Below are 27,515 nucleotides of genomic sequence, written 5' to 3' on the forward strand. Positions count from 1 at the left end.
ATGGCTTTTAAGGAACCCGAAGGTTCATTGCCGCCCTCACATAAGCCCGCCATCGGTCCCTATCCTGTGCAAGATTAAGCCAGTCTCTATCAAAGAACAATATAATGCTTAAATATACATGAAATCAGAAACGTGAATGAGTAGGCCTATGTAAACACTTTTTTTTAGTGTCACTAATTGTCGTAAAAACCTTTCATCTACTTTGTTTTACTCTCGGCATTTTTACGTCTTTACTTGTGAGATATTGATGCTGACTGCAGGCACTGCGGCTGCAGTATTTGTTCTGTTGTGTTAAATGGGGGGAAGCACGCAACACACGTGATCAGGAGTCAAGCTGATGCAGCAATAAGGAACATTCTTGTAAGACGCAATCGAAGATATTGTGTATGCAGTCTGCAGTAGGTTCTCAAGTATAGGCTGCGACTACACTGTAAAAATGTCCGTTCATAAACAGACAAGGGCAAAAATGCAACAAAAAGTAGAACATTTCCTAAAAATGACCAGTACACAAAAAAAAAAGAATGCAAAATAAAAGTAGAATATATTAGTTCGTGTTGAAGTGAAACAAGTATGTATTGCACCCTGCATTGTCTGTGATGTCTCATCTCTAGTCAATAGGAGTTGCGTGCCTTGGTACGATGGTGTGGGAAGTGACAAAACTCTACCTTTTTTTTTTATTGGGTTATTTTACGACGCTGTATCAACATCTAGGTTATTTAGCGTCTGAATGAAATGAAGGTGATAATGCCGATGAAATGAGTCCGGGGTCCAACACCGAAAGTTACTCAGCATTTGCTCGTATTGGGTTGAGGGAAAACCCCTTAAAAAACCTCAACCAGGTAACTTGCCCCGACCGAGATTCGAACCCGGGCCACCTGGTCTCGCGGCCAGACGCGCTGACCGTTACTCCACAGGTGTGGACTCTACCCTTTTGTTTACCTAAATATTTTTCTTATCTGGAATCTTTGTCAGCAAGGATTGTACATACCGACTACTGGAGGTCCCACAATTCTTATAAAGAGTAAATGAAGGGTCAGAGCCATAGTGGGCCAAGCGCCATTTATTAAAAACAGAGAAAGCAAGGATAAACATTAAGTGAATACCATAGTTTAATGAAGATTGACATATCATTTAGTTTAAATGTGTATACGTTATATAACTTGTTAGACTATATAACCGCCGTTCAGAGCAAAAGTGGTGTAAGTCAAAATTGGGTAATGAGGTTTAAAGTGAAAATTCTATAAAATACAGCGCAAAGTAGCAATTAATATGTCCTTTTTGCTATTCACTGACTACTAATAGTTTAAATAAATTGAATATTAATTGCTACTTTGCGCTGTATTTCACAGAATGTTTACTTTAACCCTCATTACCCATTTTTGACTTACACCACTTCTGCTCTGAACGGCTCATATTGTGTTTTCATTGAATTATGGTAATAACTTCATTTTAACCCTTGTTTTCTATGGTTTTAGTAAATGTCGCTTGGCCCATTATGGTTCTGAACCCTTCAAATCACGTACGGTTTTACGTGAAGAGACGCTCTTATCGGGGTGGTTATCAGGTTCACTGCGGAAAACCCCATCTCACATTCGGCACTTGAGATTGCAACACTGTTTACAAGTGATATTAGTTTTTTCATTGGTGAGACGTAACCGAGTTGACTCATGGACAGCCCCAGCTGAAATTAAGCTCTGGTTTCAATTACAAATACTATATTAAATTCGCAAATTATTTGATTACAGAAAGCTAGGATGTCCCACACTTTGACTCTGTGGACAGCGCACTGTCGTGCCTAGCCCAGCGGTCCGTAGTTCGATTCTCAGTACGGACGGCGATGTTTCTGCGGCAGTCCTCCATCGTGTCGACCCCACGGACAGGGAAGCTCACAATGTAAATGTGTCACGTGTTGATCAAATGAAATCCCCTCTCCTACTGTACTATGGCTTGCAGGAATAATATTAATTTATTTTATGGTTGTGGCATAACAGGCGAAATGAAACACAGAAAGAAGGAGAAAGTTGGGCTTACTTTCTCTTAATTATTACTGTTTACATGAAAGCAAGCAGAATAAGTGAAACTGTTATTGTTGTTAACCACGATGATGATAATGACGAGTCCACATCTGTGGAGTAACGGTTAGCGAGTCTGGCCGCGAAACCAGGTAGCCCGGGTTCGATTCCCGGTCGGGGCAAGTTACCTGGTTGAGGTTTTTTCCGGGTTTTCCCTCAACCCAATATGAGCAAATGCTTGGTAACTTTCGGTGCTGGACTCATTTCACCGGCATTATCACATTCATCTCATTCAGACGCTAAATAACCTAAGCTGTTGATAAAGTGTCGTAAAATAACCTACTAAAATAAAATAAAAAGTGATGATGATGATGATGATGATGATGATGATGATGATGATGATGATGATGATTTTCCGAAACGCATTTTGTACCACACATAGGCGGAGAGAGAACCGTTTCGTTGGGGGGGGGGGCAAAGCAAAACTATAGAATCCCGATATAACGAGATTATGGGAGACATCATTTATCTCCTTCCCCCGTTATAGCACAGTCACGAAGCTTGAGTTTTGAGAATGCTAGGAACAATTGACTGTGCCGGTACTATTTCGCATTGTCTGTAATGAGGCGATATTAGCGATCCTAGTGGTTAGCAACTATCTCTGGAAACATATTTACTACGTATTGAGCTTCGTGACTGTATATACTAGACTGTGGTTAAAGCTTGACCTTGGTACAGTATGTCGGAATATGATCATTCAGAGGTGAATATTTCAAAATCCACAAAATTTATCCGATTTGTTTGAAATTGATCATGGATACTAAGTATGTTATTAGTAATGGACATACAAGTTTCAACTTTCTAAGTACAATAATAGTTCTGTAAATATTAATAATTTTATAAAACTTTATATCGTTTGATATAAAATGCTCCATGCACCATATTGTAAGAAATTTTCAATATTTCTTTTTATTTATAGTATATGTTCAGAGAAGGTATATAAAGAATGATAAGTATTAGTTTATTACGGGAATAATATAGTAATACCGTTATCTTGGTTTTAATTTCATACTTTTAAGGGCACAAAATCAAAAACTAACATCGGAATATCAAAATAAAGATAATAAAAATGAAAAAAAAAAATTCATTTTTTCTTCGGTTTTGTTCGAAAATTTCACCTCTGCCTTCCCTTAATAAAAGTATTGTAAAATAAAGTAAAATTGTAACAAAATGTGAGTATACAGACAATTTCACTTTTTTTTTTCCTTGTACAGAGGAGGGACCCGAAGGCTTGCACTGCAGCCTGAGGCTTATTGTGCTTACCACTCCTATGCTGTGAATTATTGGGTAGCCGAACGGCCGCGCTCTTGTACAAGTACAGCACGCCGCACCGTGAACTTTACCCGGACTATTGTATGGATGATATGTGAATTAATAATGACGGGCTAATGTGAGGGTGGCAATGCTGTTTTTATTTTGAGACGCCTTTGATTTAAGATTCTTATGTCGTCTGATACCGAGATACAATTTGTGATAACTCTAGCAAATATTCCGGTCACTCCCACATACGGCGGTGATTACGAGCTGAGGATAGAGAAATGGATCGTAGGCAAGAGTACCCGTAATAATATTAGTCACTCATGAGGAAATTATGGTAAATGTCGTAAAGAATTGCATAATGACAATTTATTGGCGTTGTTCCCGCTGCGCTCGCTGGTGAGATTACGAAACTTTTTTTGTTTATGTTTACTTCATACTGTTTATATCTTAATTAGTATTAAATATACCCTACATATTAAAATTGTATTCTCTAATTATAGGTTCAGTATCAATTTTCGCAAAGCTTTGTCAAGGACAATGTCATTAGTTTCCCAGTACATAAAATTACCTTATCTTCAATTGTAGTTCAACAGTATGTTTTCAAATGTTGGTGGACATGATTGTCGATCGTCATATTCCCAGAAGCCATTGCGCCAAAATTAGCCGTGAAGGCTGGCTTCGCATGTTCTGAAGAGCAACATGTTTATGAGTTTTTGTGAAATTTTATTTATATGTCAAGTATTAAATATACGTAGGCATCAAACTATATTGAATTGTTTACCATCTTGATTAAGTGTATATTTTAGGCCGGTTCGGAATTCAGGAAGAAGACATGCCAAAAGGAAAGCGAAAGGGAAAGTCAGGTGAGTGTCATGCTTTCAAGACCTTGGGATAGAAATAGATCATTATGGCCGATGGGTCCACGTTTTATGGCCAATACAGTATGCTAAATTCAAACATATGTTGTTTTAATATGTATGATTAGTTCTAATATAGTGCTTAATTCATGCAATGATTATATTCGTATTGCAACGTGGTTAAAGCAACGCATATTGAACATGCCACTCGTCTCCAGTTTTGTGAAATACTCTTAATTTGTATAATTTGTGATGTTATATTGTTAGTTTTAGTCTGACAGTAATATAGATATATCAGAGTGGTTTATATTTAAGCAGTTTGTGCAATTATACAATTCTAGAGATAAAAAGCATTGTAGCATATGCTCCTATAATCTAACTTTCATAATCATCTGAATTTATGCAATAAACATAAACCAGAAACATTCAAACGTAAAAGTTTGTTTGTTATTAATGTTGTAATGCCCTACATTGGTATTGACAATACAATTTTATGATTTATAAGAAGAATTATGAAGTCTGAGGCATGTCTATGGTACCACCGTAAGACTGGGGTATTATATTGTCAATTGAAAATCATTATGAACAATAGGCGATTATTTTCTACTGTTTCATTAGGGACAGTGTTATTTTAATACAGATATAATGTATGTAATTCTCCAGAAAAGCTGTACTAAAGGACGCAATTTGCTTTTTCCCAGGTACCTCGTTTAGTATATATATAGTTCTTCTAGAGAATTACCTACCAGAAGGTAATTTTGTTGTGAGACAGTTTATTATTAGACCTACGTGTAAAATTAAAATTGCCGCCTTGATTTGGTTTAGTAAATAGGCCTGTGTAGGTAGTAGGCTACGTTTATCGTGTCACTTTACTTAGTACATGAGATGTCAGAGAAAACCACAGAATATTAAGATGAAAACTAATTAGATTATTTTATTTAATCCTGTGATTTTCGATAAAGACCACTTTACACCATTAGCATAAAACCTACTGAATGTCTATTAGTATATAGGCTACACAATTAAATATGTTCTGTTAGATTCAGAGAAATAGTTGATAGAGTTTTGTAGCTATATTTACAACACCTTTTCCTTTTGTTGTCGTTTTTGAGTCTTTGTAGTAGACCGGTATTTTTTCAAATTAGGCCTATAATTCCAACAATAGGTAATAGATGGAAAAATATCGGTTTCACTGGTTCATGATTAGGGCTAGGATTTTGATGACCTATAAATCATGAAAAAATGTCCTAAAAACAATGCATTTATGACCTAAAAAACGTTCAAAACTGCCCTAAAAATTGATCTTACATAATTGGCTTAGTAGGAAAAGAGGTTTTGTACTATTTAATAATGTTTAGACTAGTAATTAAATTAAATTTTAAATAATTTTGTCTAAGTAGTACGGTACACTTTAATTAATTTTTTTACCTGATGTACTTAGTTTCCGTGTATGATCGTTCACTTCTGCTTCGGCATGTGGACGTGAGTTCAACAGTCAGCGGTCGATCTTGGCCCTTCATGGGCTGTAGCGCCATGGATTTACTTTACTTTTAGTTCCCATGTAGTCTACCACAAGGCCACTCTTATCCGGAATTAGCAGGTATAGAGGAGTCTATATTGGAGGTGTAGTTGGACTGATCCACTGCATGGGGTGTACTATGTTAAAGTGGAAATATTTGTGTAGAAAAACGATTAAAATATTATATAAAATAATGGGTATTCATGGACAAAATATGTAAAGAAAATATCAAAGGAAATAAATATTATTTTATAATAATAATGGACATTTATGGCCAAAATTAAATGAAAATACCTAAAAAATGACCGAATAAAACAAAAGATGCTCTTATGAGTTGAAACAGGCAAAAAATGCAAAAAAAATGCCCTAACAAATATGTCTTAAAACACTCAGTTTATCACATAACATATCAATACTAAAGCAGCTATGTTTCTGGCTTACTAGAAAAAAGATGCAATTTCATCAAAATCCTAGCCCTACTCATGATAATGAGGGATAGTTTACATCCGAAATCTTTTGTCGTGGAAAGACTCATCATGCCATGTTTGCGGTTTTTTATGGGAAAGGTAAATGCGGTTGCTTTCCATTGCTTTCTACACAACACACTCTTTCGCATCTCAAAAGATCCCAGGGGCCCCAGTGTGGAGGTCAGGAGAGAGGATTTGACCAATTACACTCTCCGGATTTCACTGAAATTCACCACAAGGGTTGAATATCAGTTCTACCGGGGTTTTTGATTATTGGGTATAATAGAATGAATTTTATTATCATTTTTTTCACACATTAAACATACCGTGTGAACCTGTAATATAGTAAGGGTCACGTAAGAACAGTTCCTAAACAGCAAATATTGCCATCTTGTCATTGTTGGAACTGTTACCAGATATCACCATATTATGAAGTCTGTGGCTGGGAGGAAAAAGGTCTTAAGTCAATTCTTTTTGAAAATGAGATTTCTATATATTCTGAAAGCGGAAACAATTCTCTACAATCTGGTAGAACGGCTAAAGTCAAATAAGACTCCTGACTGGATTTATAGAGCGTTACCAAATGTCCTAAGTACTTTTTGAATCGAGCACACACAGAATGAAGGACTTAAGAATATTTAATACTTTATTCCATACAAACATCAAATGTTTACTTTCCATGCTTCCCTATGAAAAAGGTCTAACTTGTATTTTAGCCATTTTATCCAAGGGCGTATTTTGCGGGCTACCGGCGGTAGCCCAAGGAAATTACAAAAGAAAAAGTTTATAATATAACATAATGTAATAATTTTGTATTATTAGTTTTATCATAGTAATTAAAATTAAAGTAATTGTTAGATATATTTTGTGTAATAATAGGGTCAGCGGTAGCCCAAACCCTTTAACCAGTATACGCCACTGATTTTATCACATACTGATGCCCTTTCTTTTTAAAACTTTAAGCACCAGGGTAAACAGTCCTATAATTGTTTAAGACCCATTTTGCATTCCTAATAATGTACATTTCTCATTTATTTTGACATGAAATAGGTCTTATGTTTAATAGTCCCTTCTACTCAGTTTGGCTTCTGGTCTTAAAAGGGCTTAAGTGCGGTTATTTTTGGAAATAATCAAGAAAATTGTTAAATGAGCAACATTACCTATTTTAGAAGAAATATAAACAAATAATATACAGGAAAAAAACCCTTAATTAAAAAAATCTCTATAATTGACACCAATTTCAATCTTTCTACTGCTCTCCTGAAAAGTATAAAATTTTTACTTAAGACCTTTTTCCGCCCAGCCACAGAAGTAAAATCACGATCCTATGTACTGAATGATTTATTTACTTACCATACTTTACCTTTATGTTGGAAGATTATTCTAAATAATTCAATAATTTGTGACACATTTTCGTAGGCAAACTATACGAGAAAGGGATCAGCATGTTAGGTATTTTATCTGGCAATATGAAATTCATTGGTTTGACTAAACAATTGATTCACGAGATTTAACCTAAAAATGTAAAGATCACATGAAATTATTAGTACTAACTCTGAAAACTGAATACCACCATGAAATGTATACTTAAGAATACATACCCCTCATAATTTTGCTATTCTAGTTATAATTTGCTGTCTCCGTGAGCATAATTTCTTCTCCATTATCTTCATTTGGTTAAATCTAAAAACAGAATGCCAGTTATCCCCACTCTCGCAGCACGCTTAATGCTTTCTCGGTGCAATCGTTGCCATGCTTTTCCCTCTTTTTGACATTATTGTAATAAAAATCTAAACACGAAAGAAATTCATTAAAATGTGAACTGATATTTCTACGATTACCCACCTGCATTACCACACCCAAGTATTTTATACTAGTGGCTTGGGCAGCAAATGCTGCAAACTAAGTTCATTAGACGTTCAAATAAACATTTTTCAGATTTATTTTCAATGAAGAATACCAGACATTCTGAAAGTTATTTGCTTCCATAATAATGAAAGATTCTCTCTCGAGCCAATACTGAAGAGAACCACGCATATAAATATCTACATCACACCACTATTAAATATATGAAAAAGACCCAATCCCACTTGATTAATAACTATAAAAATATTTGATTTTTAATAATATTATTATCTTACGTAAGTTTTATAGCTTTCAGTAACATATACTATATAAACTATATAGCTGCCAATCAGTAAAATATAGAAATCAAAATCTAATTTAAGTTATTCTCTACATCTACTTATATAACCCCAAAACGTTTCACTTTCATATCATCAATATAGCATTAATATGTATAATTAATGAAAAATAGTCACATCATGGCATTAACTACAATAATATTTCATTTCTAATGGAAATAATGTCGTCAAACCACCTCAAGTTTTGTAGTTTTTAATATCCAATACACAGCTGTACCCAGAAAATTAGACACCACAGAATCGAACTTGAAAATTATTTTTAGGAAGTTAAGTTTTTAATAACCAATTTAATTTGAGCTCTAAATTATGTCAGCATTCTTGCTGATCATGGCCTTCGTGTAATATTGTTTACTGTAATGTGTGTTTTGTTTTATTCTGAAATGCAGTTAGCTAGTTCTCAAAACTGACGACAGATGGATTTTGGAAAATAGGAAAGTTATGTTGAAAAATTGACATTTCACTGAAAACTACTATTTTTCTGAAAAACTTTGAGTTCCAAGCTTCAAAATGAGGGGTCATTTATTAAAATCCGTTCAGCCGTTTTCCCGTAATTTCCATTACCAGTTCAATTTATATATACATTTATTTACACTTAGCCTACCTGACTGTAGTCTTGAATTGTAACTACTCTGTGTAGAGGCTGAGAGGGGGAAGCAAACAAAATAAGAATGTTTAATTATTTTAAAAAGTATTAAATTTTTATCTCAACAATTGAAAATGACTCACCACAAAAATGTAAGTAATAGAAACATTGATCTATTACATAATGTGTGTCAATAATCCAATACAGTTTATATTCAAAAGGAAATTTATTAACATCATTAATGAAGTTATATTTTAACCCATTGCAAAAGTGATGCATTGCGATTTAGAAGATCTTCCTAAAGTAGGATATTTTTACGTATGCATACTCTATAGTCTATAACTATGTGACCATCACAGCCCAACGGAAGGAATAAAAATTGCTGCAGGAAGTTTTGTTATTCCCGTTGCTATGAATTTAATGTTAGTTTTACTTCAGTTTAAAAATTGTACTTTAATGTGTGTTGAAATATACAACCATGGTCATCCGTGAATTTGTGTTTAAGAGAGAATTAATATTTTAATAAAAGAAAGACAGAAACATGAAAGTAATTTTGATTTCTTTTAAGCACTATCCGCTCTCATGTCCATATATAGTTCTCTGCCTCTCATTTATTAACTTTAAGGGTTTTTTTTTTTTAACTTTCAGGGCATTTTCATGTAAATGGAAGGGCATTTTATTGGTCATTTTCAGCTATTTTTAGGTCAACATCCGCCCACTTTTATAAGAGTCGTCTTATATTTCGTAGAAAATTCTCCCCTTGCTGCTGTCCATAATGCCACTGTCTACCTGCAAACTACAATCACATCATTCATTCATACTGTTCTGCCCAAAGACAGGTCTTTCAATGCAAATCCAGCATTCTCCAATCTTCTCTATTTTCCGCATTCCTCTTAGTCTCTGCATACGCTCGATATCAGGGGCGGCTTTCGAAGAGGGGCTGCGGAGCTGCAGCACCCCCAGACATTTGTGGCCCTTGTCTCGTTTTATGTTGTGAAATACATTATACAGTCTCTATTTAGCAGCTCGAATTTTTTTATAAAATTTCGCTCTCATTGACATGCACGCAATCGTTAGTGAAGTCACTCCCTCCCCTGGAGCTGCCAGTCTCGTCTCGGATGCTTTGCGCGTTAGTTTTACCCCTCCCCCTGCTGCCCCTCACCGTGACTCCTGAGTTTCCAGGCGCTGCAAAATTTGTAGCAGTTTGTCAGTAGCGCGCAGTTTTAAATACATTTTCTTTAATGTTGTGAGTATAACAAGTGCAACAATGTTTAATTCTGTACAATATTTACAGTCTATTCAGTTGAGTACCTTAACAATTCAGGAGAAATGTGAAATTAGGTGCCCATCAGTTGATGAATCTCATAATGGAAAGAGCAGCTAAACAAAATACAAAGGCCCGCATATTTATTGCTAATTTAGCCAGTATCCCTGCTTTCTTTTCTCGATCTCCTCACAGTCTGTATTAGGTTAATGTGTTTCAAAGACAATTCCATCAGCTGGGGCAACAAGATGGAGTTTTAAAATAAGAACAGTAAATGTTGTTCATGAGAAGAAGGGCCATTGCTAGAATGTTTTCAAACCATAATGGAATCTGAAACATCTAACAACATAACAATAAATGAGGCAAGCACGGATCAGTGCACAGTTGAGCAGCGAGATCTGTGAAAATGAAAACCCTAAAAAGCGTCGTAAGGTCAAGGGATTCAGACAAGGGTTGCGGCAGCCAAGTAAGCGTGTAACCTCATTATCACACAAGCTAACATCCGATTCTAATTCATAGATCAACTGATATTATCTTCTCTTCTGTGTCAAGAAAAATTTGAATGCTACAAAAGCTCATTTCCTGAAAATGACCTAAATGTATGTGTGAAGCTTTTTCCAATGTTCGATAAAGACAAACTAAAAACGGAACTCACTGTGTTGTGTCAGAGACAAGAATTCAGAAATATCAGTGACGCAGTCAAGCTCTTGCAGTTTCTTCTATCTGAGAACTTGCAGGCCTCATTTTCAGAAGTTGTGGAACTACTACGCATAGCTACCACCATACCAATGACAACTTCCGAACCAGAGCGTTGCTTTTCGTGCTTGAAGAGAGTAAAATCCTATCTTAGAAATACGATGAGAGAAGTGACCGCATTAGCTATGTTTTCAATTATTAAGACTATGTTAAACGACATACCGGATTTTAATAAGATGATGATTAAAAAGTTTGCAACCTACAAGACAAGGCGCATGGAACTAATCTTTAAATAAAATAAGTTGCTTGGTTTATTTTTGTACGCAGCCCCCCCCCCCCCCTTAATTCAATACCCACGAGCCGCCGTTGCTCGATATACTTTAATATCGTCTATCATCTGATACCTTCTTCTGCCCCGAACTCTTCTCCCGTTCACCATTCCTCCCAGTGCATCTTTCAGTAAGCAGTTTCTTCTCAGCCAGTGACCCAATCAATTTCTTTCTCGCTTCCCATCAGTTTGAGTATTACTCTTTCTTCATCCACTCTGACTTGCACAGCTTCATTTCTTATTCTGTCTGTCATTTTCACACGTTCCATTCTTTTCCATGTGCGCATTTCAAATGCTTCTATTCACTTCGTCGTAAAGTCCGTGTTTCTGCCCCCCTTCCAGTGCCACACTTTACACAAAGCACTTCATTAGTATCTTAGTTTTTTTTCCAGAGGTCCGCAGAAGATGCTCCTTTCTCTTTTAAAAGCTAACTACAATCACACATACTGTTTACTCGTAAGCGACTATTCTCAAATTATGTTGATATGTAGCGAGCTTTTTTTTGGGGGGGGGTGGAGTTTTGCATTGGGTCATAGACCGGAGCTATTTTTCGGACCCATGGCTGGAGAGAGCAGAGAAAGGGATCTATTAGGTCCGTTTCCACTAGCTACTTTCCAGAACTCTAATATATTATTATTTCCGAAACTTAAATTACTTTCTCCGAAATTATGTACACTTTTCCGGATATATATTTTTTTAGTAGGTTATTTTACGACGCTTTATCAACATCTTAGGTTATTTAGCGTCTGAATGAGGTGAAGGTGATAATGCCGGTGAAATGAGTCCGGGGTCCAACACCGAAAGTTACCCAGCATTTGCTGCATTTGCTCATATTGGGTTGAGGGAAAACCCCAGAAAAAAAACCTCAACCAGGTAACTTGCCCCGACCCGGAATCGAACTCGGGCCACCTGGTTTCGCGGCTAGACGCGCTAACCGTTACTCCACAGGTGTGGACTTCCGGATATAATTCAACATTTTTCGAAATACTAAAAATTGAAAAAATATTAGTTACACATTACATAAGTAAATTAAGTTGAATGTCTTATTTTTGATATTATAAGTAATGTCTTTTGTGCGTAACCTGGAGAAGTATAAGTTATAAGTAAGTTATATAATAAACGATTTTAATTGTATTTCAAAATAATGGTTCAGGAATATAAATTGTAAACAGCAGTATCATCCTCAGCATGATACAGGAACAGATTTGTTACGGAAAGGATAAGGCGTGTGATGAAAAAGCATGTGTTACCTTCGTTATACTTATTTTTAACCATAGTTTTTCCTTCATTTTCTGTAGCAGTCGCTGTTTAGAGTTATGTCTGCGTATTGATAAGGAAGTTATGAGACTTTGTGAGAGATTATTATTCCACATGGAAAGGTCTACATTTTACTGCACGACATGTAGCCTACTATTTATAGATTTTCATAGCTATGGGTATTTATGGCTGTTGAAATATTACCGATTGTATTACAACTGCCATTCATGCTTAATGAGGAAAACAATCGATATAGTTTCTCAAAATAGGACATTATGCCAGCTTTATGTACTTTTGCAATCGTACTGCTTTCTTATGGATTTCATACCGACATATTTATGTTGTACATATTTGAAAACTTTTTGTGGTAGTAGGTAAAATATGAACAGCATCAGTAACGTCAAGTTGGCTTCCAGTCTCGAGCACTTGACACCAGAGTCATTGCCTTCTCTCGACTGGCCTTGGCTTAATTGGTAGCTAATATTCACCTTGTACTTGTATCTCCGCAGGTTGTTCGACTTTGAATCATTGCTTACGTGATAACCACAGCTCGACTGTTTCCAGCTGGTTATAACGTAAGCAATGATTCACAGTAGAGCGTCGATTATCACGTTGCACACAACTGCGGCGGTTATGGAAGCCTCGATAATCGTCGCATTTAGTTTCGAAAATAAAATTATCCACATACAAACATCTTACTTTTTGGTTATAATTTTGTGCAACATTATATAGACGTATTACAATAAATGTAAGTCCTTAATTCTATCTTGTTTAATTTAATAAAAATATTATTGCATTCTTAACGTAGGTTAGAGTCATTTCTAAAGTTTTTAAACACGACAAGAATAGTATAAAAGCAGAATTTTCAGCTTCAATTTTCAGTTTTTACAGTTTATAAGGCCGTGTCTCAAAACTCTAGTCCATATTCTAAATTATCTTTCTATCAACGAAAATAAAACCATCATTATTCCATTCTCATTATCTGAAAAATGTAATAAACCTCCTACATCTATATTAAGTATTAAATTACATAATTCTGATTGTTGTCTTATACAGTGTAAATGTCCGATTATTAGAGAGTCCTCTGAAGTTAAGTATTTAGGCATAATTTTCGTTAATCATTTAAAATTGAACCAACACATTAATTACCTTTGTAATAAATTACGTAAAATAGTATATTATTTTGTTTTATTGAGGAATTACTTGTCAATAAGTTTATTACGTACAATATATTTAACTTTATTTCAATCGGTAATTATGTATGGAATTATAGGATGGGGTAGCTCATTTAAATCCAATTTTAATCCACTTCATTTATTACAGAAGAAAATAATTAAAATATGTCTTCATAAACCTATTGATTTTCCATCTCAAAATTTGTTTCTAGACTTTAATGTACTTAACGTAAGACAAATTTATTATATTATATTAATAAAATTCATACATAAAAATCGAAATAATTTTGAATTGTATTCTCATAGTTATGAAACAAAAGGTATGAATTCTTTAAGATTGTTTGAACCAAAATGCAACACTGCTACAGTATTTAATCATAGTAGTAATTTAGGCCCAAGAATATATAACAAATTTATATTTAAAAATCCTAATCTTGTCAATTCTAATAGTTCTAGTATTAAATTTAAAAAGTTATGTATAGATTTTATAAAAATTGAAAAATTGTAAATTTAAATTTATATACTATAATTTCAAATTGTATTGTATAATTATTAATTATAATTGTATTGTATAATTATTAATTTCAATTCAGGAATCCGCCCCTGAGCACGAGTTCTACTCTTTCAGGGGCGAGCTAAAGTTTCTCTGTATATTTTATAATTTATGTTACAATTATTAGCAAAATAAATCAATAAATAAATATTACACACTAGTGACTAGCAACTAGGTGACTTGTAAACTACACACTTTAGATTTTCATATCCGCATTTGCTGAGTGATTAGGTATCCATGTTTGTTTAGTGAACAAGTCATCAATTAAGCATTTTCGTTTACTAGCTACTACGGACTTGCTATGCACTATGTAGCTTTGGATCATGATTCTGACATCATTTTCGACAATTTAGACAACTATCTAGTTCACTTCAGCTGAAAATGTAGCTTTGAGACACGGCCTTATGTATTTAGATATTCAGCTGCATTCACCTGTTGACAAAATGGCGGAACGAAATGTGCCATCAGAAAAAAAAAAGACTGAAGTTATTAAACAGTTGAAGGTGTGAGAATGATATAGTCCTAAGCAACACAGACAAACTTTTATTGGAAAGCGTATTAAAGGTTTAGAGTTCAATGCTATTAAATGCGGTATCATAATTTCTTCGGCGTTTACTATGTACTTACGTCATTTGTTGAGTAATTTTTGTAATATTTTACTAGCAGCTTCCCCATATGCGTAAGAAATGAACTCGCACTAAAAAACATTTTTGTTAAAAGTGTGGCTTTGGACTATCTCATTCTCACCACTTCAATTGTTTAAAAATATTGCATTGTTAAGATTTCGCGAATAAAGCAAACATTGCTAGAATTCGCTTAAAAACTTGAATTATGTTTTTTTCTCTCATTCGCGTTTCAGTAGTGCTTCTCGCGACTTTCACGGACCTGTACTTACAAGATTTGAACAGGAAATATTAATAAATGTCATTATTTCGGCGTCATCCTCAGTTTGGTGTTATTTCTAAAATTATGTATATTCAAGTTTTATAATCGTGGCTCAAGATATTAAACACGATAAGAGTGGTATATATGCAGCAATTTCAGCATCAGTTTTGAGTTTTTTTACAGTTCATATGAGTTTAATGCATACCTGCATTCATTTGTTGACAAAATAGCGAAACAAAACGTGCTGTCGAAAAAAAAAACTGAATTTATCAAACAGATTGTACCAAAAAATGAACTGCACGTACCAGCTAGCATACAGATCATTTAAACTTGTACCAGAGGCGTATACTGGTTAAAGGTTTTGGGCTACCGCTGACCCTATTATTACACAAAATATATCTAACAATTACTTTAATTTTAATTACTATGGTAAAACTAATAATACAAAATTATTACATTATGTTATATTATAAACTTTTTGTTTTGTAATTTCCTTGGGCTACCGCCGGTAGCCCGCAAAATACGCCCCTGACTTGTACTAAATCCGTACAATTGTACCAAAAGTGGAAACACTGGACTGAATGTTGGAGATTGTGTGAATATTCATAATCTAGAAGACATGTGATTGGCAGAATCGGCGCTTAGCAGAAACAAGGACGGTAATCAAAGCCCCACTGGTGAAGAAATGTAGGAAGCGCTCTCCAACGTCAGGGGGGTTTATCGTAGATACAAAGTACATCAGCTCGTCTTGGTGAATGGTTAATCTTGATTACTATCTTCATATCTCCACCGCATCGAATATTATAATTTATGACACATTTGGTAGGAATGAGAATTTCTTCTGCATCACGTGTGTAGCGCAGAAAAAGAAAAACTTGAAGGTTTATATTTCTCGAATATGTATCAAAATTGAGGTCTTATTTTCGTAAAATAATCATCTAAACATTTAATTACCTTCAGGTTCTCGGAATGTTGTAATGTCTGCAGAACTTAGTGTTTTGTAACTCGTCCTTTTAGTTATTGCAAAATATTGCATTTTGAAGGAGGTTTGTTTTGCAGGCTGATTTTTTTATACCGATAAATATACATTGTTACACACTAGGGTTCGAATTGATTAAAATATAAAGTAGCATTCTGAAGATTTACCATAGGCCTGTAGCGGGAAGAAAAGTGTGATTGTATATTTTGAGTATCGTACATTTTATTTTGTTAAGTTTATTTATATACGCTTTAACATCTATGGTCATATCGCGTTTGTAGGATCTTCGGGTGTATCAGGAGGTGGTGGTTTTTTTTTTTTTTTTTTTTTTTTTTTACTATTGTTGGTTTCCTGTTCCTATCGTCATGTGTTGTAGATGGCTCGTGTTCATGTGACTGGTTTTAAATTTTGATTAATGATTGGTAATTGAGGCGGTGATGAATCATGGCATGTACATTTCTAATCTTGCATTTTCCTTTGTGACTGAGGAAAACCATGAAAAACCGCAGTCAGATTTGTCGGCGACGTTACCTTCTGAACCATCTCGGTCGGTTATTTAAGTACATTGATAATACTGTACGCAATACTTGTTAAATCTTCTATATAATATGAATTAATCAATAATCTTGTTAGCTAGAAATCCCGCGCTCTTAGCGGGGAAAGTTGTTTGACGTGGGGAAATTTTCAGCCCTGTAAGATTGCGCAATCAATGGAGTACGAGCTCTCATTGTTACCTAATGTCATGGCCGCTGCACAACCTGTTGATTGTCAACTCATTTCACCACATGTCTTAACTCCTCTGATCGCTAATATGAGTAATGCACAGAATTTATATACTGTGCGATTTCTACCGGGTTCGTCAGTTCGAGTCCAGGTTTTCGTTAGTGAAGAAGTATCATTAGTTCAGTATTATGGTGCATTACAAAATGGAGAACTTTGACGATAGTGCGAGTGATATTTTAGACATCAATTCGGAATTAAACTTTGATTGCTCACTGCAAACTAGAAGGAAAAAACCGGATAAAATAAGAGGTAATATTTTTTTATATTGTTATTGAATAAGTCTATAAACTAAAATATACGTTACCAGTATATTATATATATATATATTTTTTTTTTGCCGTTTTGTCCGATAAGTTAGTTTATTAATTTTTATTTTTGGGGTCATTAAAATAATTTCCTCCAATTCTCGTTGATTTTTATGTACTTTTTTTTTTAATTTCGTTTTATTTCCCAGCAATCTTGCATACAGTATTTTATTATAACGAAACAAAATATGCAATTTTTATGTTGCTTTTTCTTTTTTGCTGTTGACCCATAAGTTATTTTATTTATTTATTGGGCCATTAAAATCATTTCCTCCAATTCTCATTGTTACGTAATTTTTTTAAAATTTCGTTTTATTTCCCAGCAGTCTTGCATACAAAATTAATAGCTGCTGCTTTTCCAAGTTCGTATCAACATTCGTCCGATTGATTCTGAATGATGAAGCCTTTAGTTTCTGTTTTCACTGTGAATCACAGCTACATATCGAGATTAGTAGAGAAGAGCTACGCGTGATTCATATGTTTGCGGACAAGTTCATTGAAGCGGAAGGTGAACGTGTTCGAAAATTTCCTCTAATCATTGTTTTGTGAAATGAGAAACTTCTACGTACCATTCATAAACGTTGAGCGCTTCTGTTCTGTGAAGCTTGTTGTGCTGACAAATGTCCCGCATTTACGGACTAGTAAAAGAATGGATTTTCACAGCAGTGCAGTAACTTACGTAGAAAAAGCATATAACTATACAGAGAACAATGTTTTCAAACATTTGAGTCTGCTAAATTTAACATGAGTGTTGAATTTTCAAAATTGTGTGCTTTGCCGCCTTCAAAATGTGTAATGGCGCAACAGTCGGATATTCATTGTTGCATATTGTTTTGACTTTAAAAATTAAAATTCGTCTATGTAAATAATGAAATCATGAAAGCTTATTTTAAAGGTAAATATTATTAGTAGGAACCGTATTCTGTCCCAGGGCGTACGGAGATAAGGTTAGTTGTTCATAGACTATATTGGCGTGACGTCATATTTGGCGCATGGCACAGGAAATACTAATTGCATCTTGTTTGTGCTTAAGTTGACGTTCTATTCATGATTCAAAATGAATGTTGAAAATGCATTCTAGTGACAAAGATGACTTTTCCCACAATTTAAATTATTTGTTCATTTATGTATTTAAATTATTTTTACTGGTACTAGCCTTCTCTTCCATTCAAGCAGTATGAAAAACATATAATAATAATAATAATAATAATAATAATAATAATAATAATAATAATAATAATCCGTGGCGCTACAGCCCGTGAAGGGCCTAGACCGACCAGCCGGCTGCTGGCCTCACGCCCACATGCCGAAGCAGAGGTGGACGATCATCCAACCAGAATGGAGGTATCGTGTGGAGGTGATCCCCCCAGCCGTTATAGCCGGTATTCGCAACCGGATTTCGATACCTACCGTAGCTCCCCAAGTGCATCACGATGCTGGGTGGGTACCGGTCCCATACACTGGCCGAAATTTCATGAGAAAATTTCTTCACCCATGAGGACTCGAACCAGCGCGCATTTCGTAATGCGAGTCCTAGGCAGGATATCTTAGACCGCGACGCCACAGCGCGGGACATGAAAAACATAGAAAATATAAATAATATCAATATAGAAAACAATGGAGTAATAATAATAATAATAATAATAATAATAATAATAATAATAATAATAATGGTAAGAGCAAAATGTAGATATATTTAGTTACATGTAATTCTAAGAGTTAAAACAGTTGCAACGTAGTATTAAATAAGATAATTTGGACCAAAGGAATGATTAACATAATGAAAGAAAATTGATATATTAAAAATAAAAATAATATTCTACAAAAGTAATATTTGAAAAAAGATGATATTCTAGAGACGAAAAAAGGTCACAGTACAGTAAGGCCCGAAAGTCTTGTCACCCCCCCCCCCTCCCCCACTTGTATGTTGATGTGCATCCATTGTTTGATTTCCCTGAATGCCTTCCTAACAGCTTGCTTAAAATCTTTGTCTGGTATCGATGTTTCGAGACAAGCTGCTTAATTATTTCCCAAAGGGAAATCACACCTTTGCCGCGGAAAATTTCACATAGGATATGGCGCCGCATCATTTTGTGCCGCGACAAAGACGGTGCCCATACTGATGTTCTGGATCACTAAACAAGCTGAAATGTAAAGTATTAACCATTGAGCGTATTCCGAATCTCAGCGCTGAGCAATCTAATGACATCACGGTGTTCCGATTTTCACCGATGGAGTCACTGATGCTCCACCGGTGTCGCACCGGTGCCATCAGCTTGCAGAGGTTGTGGCAGTCTCCATCAGCCATCAGTGAATCTGATTGGTTTTTGTATAGGGCGGGAATTAGCAGACGAATAACATCGTGCACTGTTGTGTCATGGCGGTGTGTTCTGCTGTATTGTTTGTAATGAGCACAACGTAACAATATCGTCGGTTTCTTGGTAAAAGTGACGAATCCAAAATTGAAAATTGTTGGGAAAAGGCATTTAAAGGTTTAATGATCCATCCAAAGATCCAAAGATAACTGTTCTTCTTTAGGTGTTAGTAACAAGTTATTTTGAAGGTAAATGTGCTATATTATTAGTTTTTAATATATAAATTATGTCTTAAATTTTCATAAAGGTTGGATGCCTTGGAATGTGACTTGGCCACTTTTACCAAGAAACCGACGATATGTTAATGGCTTATGAGCGAACATGTCAACAGACCAGTTATTACTACCGGTTCAAGAAATAAATTATTGTTTATGCTCTCTTTTCTTTGAACGAGATGGCAGTACGGAAATTTCGCAAAATTTTGCTAGTGTAGCACAGACAACTTTTACAGTCGCCGTGATAGCCATCGATCCTTCCAGAAGTTTTGTTCTTATTTCGCTGCAGCGTGACGTCATTGTTGTCCACCGGTTCGGTGAGATTCGGAATACGCTGATTGTAACACATCTGCTGTGACATGTTCAAAATGGATGCACATCAACATACAAACAAGATTTTCAGACCTTACTGTACTATGAAATAAAATACTTTGCATTACAATACACAACACCATGCATGGTAGTGTAATGTGTGATCGTTGTAGACCTACATTCTTTGTGATAGTGTAAATAGTAAAAATAGCGTATTCTAGTGTATAATTATAGTTTACACAAATTAAACTGTAAATATCAACCTAATTGTTAAAGTGGCCCATATTTTGTTCTGCCCAACTTGACGAAACAAGAATCGCGTAAGCCGTTAGTGAAGTACTTCGATTGCTAGATGGACGTGCGTCGTCTGCTTAAAAACTCCAGTAATATTTAATCTTATAGCCTTCTGGGACAAAGTACGGCCCCTAATTAATAGCATTAATTTTATGGCTTCATGAAGTCCATTTTATTTACGACGTTTTGTTAATTTTATTGGAAGCTTACGTTGTTCCATAGATAAAAGCCAGTGCTTTTCTTCTGGAGAAAAAGGTAGTGGAATTCTTTGTAGAATATTTTATAGCGGAAGGAGAGTGATTGCTGTCAATGCTCGGGAATTTTGTCGTTTTTAACCTCCTTGAATTCAAAGAAGACTTAAATGCTAAAAATATAATTATTCACACATTTTTCGGTCCCATGATGAAAAATAGAACAAAAAGGTGCCAACTCCGCCAGATAAAAAATGCGGGGTAAAACTGTATGGACAGTTGTCGAGATTAAGTAGAGAATGGATAGTACACTCCGCTTCAAAATGCTATAGCACGTTTATGATTTTATTACTTTGGTACTTAGGGGTGCTATTCATAGACATTTCGCAGCACGCGCTAAGAGCGTACTAAGCTAGCCCCGGCTATCCACTGGTTACTTGTACAGAATTCAAAACATATCCTGTCGCTAACACTGGTTTATGAATACGAAAAACGCTGATCATCCACCGGAAACCCGCGCTAAAAATGTCTATGAATACGGCCCTAGGAGTTTAAGTGTCAGAACTTAGGATGCAGTCAACTTACACCCAACATTTCAATTCATTTGCAATGAAACATTATGTGCAGTGCAACCTCATTAATATTTTTATAATGCTACTGTATTTCGTAATGTGCATGGGGTAAAAATGTGAAGATATTAAACATATATGTTACGATACAAGGTTGAGAAGTGCTTTTACAAAATCGATGCGAGTTTTTCAGTTTCCGAGATTTTGTAATGCACTTCACAAACGTGTATTGTACAAAATTTTTTTTGCACAATCGTATTTTTAAAATTGCAAATACAATATATTTTGCATTGAAAATTTAGAGCAATGTTATTTCAAAGCCTTCGCAAAACTGCACTGCAATGATACGAAAGTAACAATACATGCACTGTAATGGGTCTATTTCAGTATAGTATTATGTTATGAAGAATTGTTTCTCTAGCAACAAGTTTCTGTGTGGGAATTGTAACTTTCAAGGCCTAACAACAATAGCCGTAAATACAACAAAAACACGATCATGCAAAAAAAAAAAAAAAAAAAAGGATATTGTCGATAGCTCTATTTACAGATCGCCCAAAATAGCGCTTATCACAAGACTCACGCAGAATCGCCCGATTTGCGGAAACCCTGATAGGGTATGGCAAATGGGAACCGGAGGGCTGAGAACGTGCATTCTTTTCTCTCTAGTTTCTAATTCCACCACAAATACCCCACTTCCGACAGCTCCCTCACTGAGTAAACATTTGCCCCAATGTCCACACCTGTGGAGTAATGGTTAGCGCGTCTGGCCGCGAAACCAGGTGGCCTGGTTTCGATTCCCGCTCGGGGCAAGTTACTTGGTTGAGGTTTTTTCCGGGGTTTTCTCTCAATCCAATATGAGCAAATGCTGGGTAACTTTCGGTGTTGGACCCCAGATTCATTTCACCGGCATTATCAACCTCATCTCATTCAGACGCTAAATAACCTAAGATGTTGATAAAGCGTAATAAAATAACCTACTAAAATGATAAAAAAAATTTGCCCCAATTTTCGGGAAAAATGTCCCAACTTGGCAACTATGGACTAGGTCTCTGGGTTACTAACGAAATCACGATTGCAACATTGACGTTACGAAATATTGCTGAATTCTCCCGACAGATGGCACAGCACTGGGATTCTGAAGGCGTGCCAACATACCTGAATAGCGGTTTTCAATGTGTGGGTCATGATCCGCTTTTTTATATTTCTTTAAGTTTTTACGTTGGGTCTGATAAATGTAATAATACATACCACTCATGCATTCATTATAATAGCTATTGTATTTAAACTGGTTACTCTACATTCATTTTCAATGTTCCAGCCTCTGTTCAGAAACCTCGTGTGGACACAATTGGAACATCTGATGAGGATTCTCTCAATGACAATGCAAGTGTCATCAGCATCTTGTCGGAAACGAAAAGCGTCATTGAAGAAGGCAAGTGACTCTGTCTTATGACTTTGAATACCGACTGGGTTTCATAGCTGTTCAGGGAGTTCTGAGGAGGTTTTTTTTGTCGTTTTCAGGAGGTGACGAGGTGGATGAGCAGACCCAGGAAGAGGTGTTTGAAGAGAAACTGAGGGAGGCAATCGACGGAATGAATCAGAAGTCAGCACAGGGTAGAACATCGTCCCTGGAATCTGTTGCCAAGGCTTTCATTAAGAAATGCATACCGGATTTCGTGTCTGACAGGTATGAGCTTTGCTTTGTAGAGCTCAGCTGGTTATAGTGAATATTTAGTTTAAATAACACTGCCTTTTTTATTCTTGAATAATACAGGGTGTTTCGTAATTCCTATTACAAACTTCTAGGGGTTGTATAGGGGACTTAAGTAGGTGAAGTTTTGGTTAGGAACCCATGTCCGGAAATTTATCATTTCGATGCAAAATCGAAGATCGAATCGATTTCACATCTCCCACTTCACTAGAGACAATGAAGATCTTCCTCCGACTCTACAGGAGTCTCATAAACAAGGTTCTTCATGTGGCCCCAAAGGAAAAAGTCGGGAGGAGTTAAATCTGGCGATCGTGGTGACCAAGGAGTTGAACCACTTCAACCTATCCACCTTTTCCCGAATGTTGGTGGAGATGTTCGCGAACGGCAAGTGAAAACTGCGCGGTTGCGCCATCATGTTGGAACCACATTTGCTGATGTATTGCCAGTGGCAAATCTTCACATAACTCTACCAGTACCTCTTGCAAGAAGGCCAAGTACCTAGGACCCATTAGGCGGTACGTGGAACCATTCTTGTAGTGCACACTGGCAAGAGCTCATTGTCTCTAATGAAGTGGGAGATGTGAAATCATCTTCAAACTTATTTTGCATCGAAATGATACATTTCCGGACATGGATTCCTAATCAAAACTTTATCTACTTAGTCCCCTCTACAACCCCTAGATGTTTGTAATAGAAATTATGAAACATCCTGTATATGGCGTGCTTATTTTTTTTCTTATGATTAGGCAACGCATTCATTCTTAGAACCTGCGCAACTTGCTCTATCAGTTGACCTTCAAAACATTCAAGAAGTTCTGCCCAGGGTCATATTGCTTAGGATTCCCGGGTCATAGCATGTCCATATTTCCTACACTTTCGATCTCTAAATTTTTAAACAAGATTATACACTGTAGGATGGCTAAAGACTTTGACACCTGGAAAATCATGAGTCCGGTTTTCTAAACTAACATGAATTCAGTGGACGGTTTACAGAAAAAGTCTTTTACTTCTAGAAGTTTAGAAGAAATGAATAAAATTGTTGAACTGTCCATTCATTCATTCATTCATTCATTCATTCATTCATTCATTCATTCATTCATTCATTCATTCATTCATTCATTCATTCATTCATTCATTTAATATATTCCATAGATCTTACATGAGCAATGGAGCTTTAAGATGTGGAACAAGTCAAAATTTTACGATATTACAATTACAATTTTTACAAATTTTTACAAAGTATTTCAATTTTTAGTTTTACAATTTAGTAATTTTCTACAATGATGAGGTGAGGTCCGAGGATTCGCCAAAAGATTACCCAGCATTTGCCTTTTGGTTGGGGAAAACCTCGGAAAAACCCAACCAGGTAATCAAATCAAAGGGGTTGATGCCGAGGACTCGCCATAGACCATCCGGCTTTAGTCCCACGGCTGGGGAAAACCTCGGAAGAAACCATTCAATGAGACCAAAGGGGGATCCAACCCAAGCCTGAACGCAGCTCCGGATCAGCAGCCCAGCGAGTCTGCCGACTGAGCTACATCGATGGCTCTACTAAAAGTATACAATACATAGCAATCAGATTATTAAATTTACAAACGCAAACGATCATTCATCAGTTGAGCTATATGTATAGTACAAAACAAGTTAATTAAATTTAAGGCATAAACAATTCAATCAGTTGTGATATACAGAAATTGATAATACATATCATGCAAACTACTTCAAATTACAAACACAAACAATTTATCAATAGAGCTATACAGATTACTATCCAATTTAAAGCATATACAATTCCTCCGCCAAAACTATACAAACATATACAATACAAAGTAAGCAGATATGCTGTAGCATACATCAGGATTTTGTGACATACCAGACCTCAACATTTGTATATAACCCTGAAGTCGATACTCTGTCATTAGGTCCACACCTGTGGAGTAACGGTCAGCGCGTCTGGCCGCGAAACCAGGTGGCCCGGGTTCGAATCCCAGTCGGAACAAGTTACCTGGTTGAGGTTTTTTCTAGTGTTTTCCCTCAACCCAATACGAGCAAATGCTGGGTAACTTTCGGTGCTGGACCCCGGACTCATTTCACCGGCATTATCACCTTCATTTCATTCAGACGCTAAATAACCTAGATGTTGATACAGCGTCGTAAAATAAAAATAAACTCTGTCATTAAAAGTCAATTGAAATGTATAGATCAACACATTGTGCACTTTGGGTCAACTTATTGCAAGGTATCCACTTTAAACAGCATAGAAGGACTTCATTCATATTAATATTAGACTACCATCCATGTTTTAGACAGGATATGAACCAGGGAATGAAACTTTCACACCGTATTAAATCATACTTTGTGTTCACAGTAGCTAGCTGCATCTTTAATTTTCTTTGCCTACCTTATCATAAAATGAACTAATGTACAACAACCTCTCGACCTTAGCACAGCACATTTCATATTATGAGAACGACATTGAGATATCATTCATTATCTGATTATTTTTTCAGGTTTCTTGGATTACTATGCCTTTGAATTCGATTGGTTTGTTTACTGATGGCACAAGGTTCATATAGCTAAGGCCTTCAATTTCACTAGTCTGATAACATTTTTAAGAAAAGGGCATCTATCGGGCGAAATCCATTGCCCTCATTAATGGAATGATAATTAGAGGGAAATTTCCACATAAATTCTAATTTTTAGGTACTAAAGGCCACCATTAAGGCTTAGGTGGCAGAGCCATCTGTACCTGAAAAGAGAAAGTGTGGGTAGACGATACAAAGACTAAGTTTAGAATGGAAAACTTTTCCTCCTCCCCCACAAACTTATTGTGGCATGACTTCAACATTACTGCCCTTGTGGAGGAGGCCAGACTTGTACTTATCGTCCGAAAAGTCAGGCACATTCAAACAGATGTGAAACCACCAGTGGTGACTCATTGCTTGGAAATGTTTCAGTGCATTCTTAACAGACACGTTTAACATTTTCAGGATTTACATTTCTTATGATTTCTCTCTCTCCCTCTATCTTTTTCTTTCATATACATTAGGAACTGTAAGTAATGTCATTAATTTCAAGGGGTTATTCTTTGAGATATTTTTAAACAAAATGTTTAATACAATTTTGCTCGTTTTTACTTGCTTTTTGACTTAAAAATTGTTTTATATGAAAAATTTCCTGGTGTGTTATGGGAAAGCCATTGATTTAATTACAATATGTTAAGTCAATTTAAGAGAGCAGTGTATTCTGATAATAAATTATTGAAATAATTTTAGTTTTTCCCTTTAAATGTTCGAAATTTGATGCGCGGCGCGCCCCCCCTCCACACACACACACACACACTATTACAACCTATGTAATGGTGCATGTTGAAATATATACTGTAAAAAAAAACACACACACGTCATATAAACAGGATTTATGATTAGGCAGTGTGTTGGTGAGAGATATCAAATAGGATTTATGATTAGGCAGTGTGTTGGTGTACATCATTTGCTATTGACACCTTCTAACTTTCTGCGGAATCAGAGATCAGCTCTTTATACTCTGCCTAATCAGTCTTGAGTTAGAGTTTACATAATTTTTCAAGTGGAAATCATTTGAGCGAAAAGAAACAAATAACTCATACCCTTTTTCTTCTTTTGGTCTCTCAGACATTGACTATCTTCCATTTTTGGGACTGGACTTTAACACATTCACGCAGTGATAACTTGAAATAGTAATATGCGTTACAAGAGCGGTATGTTGAAGTTTTCATGTTCGAGGAAAAGTTTGGAAAAGTGAAACGTAGTTGAGCTTTTTTAATTTCCGAGAATTGAAAGAAAACATATTGCTCGTGTATCGTACATTATTTTGTGCGAAGATCGTTTATTACATACCTGAAAGAGGAATTTCTAATTAGTTGCAATGAAATCTCCATCTTGGTTTCTGTTCAATGATAGCAAATTTGCAAAACAAAAATATCTGTCTTCAACATTGTTGCTTTAAAATGTTTTCTGTGTTTACTATACTCCAGCAGGCCGTGATATACGTCTGTCTTTTTTTTCCCCAGTCTATGATGAGTCTGGAATCTTGTTCATTTTTTCACGGCTTCCTTAATGTTACTTGCATCACGAATGCAGTAACTTTAGTGGAGTTGTAGAGTTTACTTAATTTTTGCAAATATTTAAAAACAATAATTAAGAGTGCAATTTAGGTGAAATTGCAGTGGTAAGTTTCCAATTTATAATTAGACTATTAGTATATTGAACGTCTCTAAAAATAATATGTTAAAAGCCTAAAGCAGTAAAATCAATATGTCACTTAAGCGGTAAGAAGAGGGAAATTGTTGTGTGTGTTCGGTTGGGAATACTGAATGTGGAATTTTAGACTTTCCGCAGATTGGTTTTGTGCGGAAACCAAGCAAATACGCACGATCTCGCACAAAATATTTTAAATAGTTTTATAGTATTTTCACTGGCATATTTCTTTACTTTGTGGCTACTACTACTGCTACTGCTCCATTATTTTTGAGACCTCTGTATAGTTGTAGTTGGTGGTCAAAATCTTTTAATTAGCAGTTTGCACTGTGAAGAGAAAGATTGACAAAATGATAATTAAACTATGTATGGTTGCCTATTCATTACTGTAAACACGTGTTCAGTTCACAGAAACAAACTAAT

General features: G+C 35.6%; 1 protein-coding gene across 2 annotated transcripts in view; it reads left to right on the plus strand.

The window, feature by feature from the left end:
• The first annotated feature begins 4,014 nt into the window (after positions 1–4,014).
• Positions 4,015–27,515, plus strand: part of Ifrd1 (Interferon-related developmental regulator 1) — a 37,196-nt gene continuing 13,695 nt past the window's right edge. The window contains exons 1-3 of one of the 2 annotated variants that reach the window (XM_069819510.1): positions 4,015–4,195; positions 22,462–22,575; positions 22,665–22,830. In XM_069819510.1, the coding sequence (XP_069675611.1) occupies positions 4,165–4,195; positions 22,462–22,575; positions 22,665–22,830 (311 nt within the window). In that variant the 5' untranslated portion in view covers positions 4,015–4,164. Of the gene's footprint in view, positions 4,196–16,963; positions 17,132–22,461; positions 22,576–22,664; positions 22,831–27,515 lie in introns of those variants that run through there. The other variant, XM_069819509.1, reaches the window with a different exon arrangement.

The sequence above is a fragment of the Periplaneta americana genome, chromosome 2, assembly GCF_040183065.1.
Source record: "Periplaneta americana isolate PAMFEO1 chromosome 2, P.americana_PAMFEO1_priV1, whole genome shotgun sequence".
In the NCBI taxonomy this organism is placed as follows: domain Eukaryota; kingdom Metazoa; phylum Arthropoda; class Insecta; order Blattodea; family Blattidae; genus Periplaneta; species Periplaneta americana.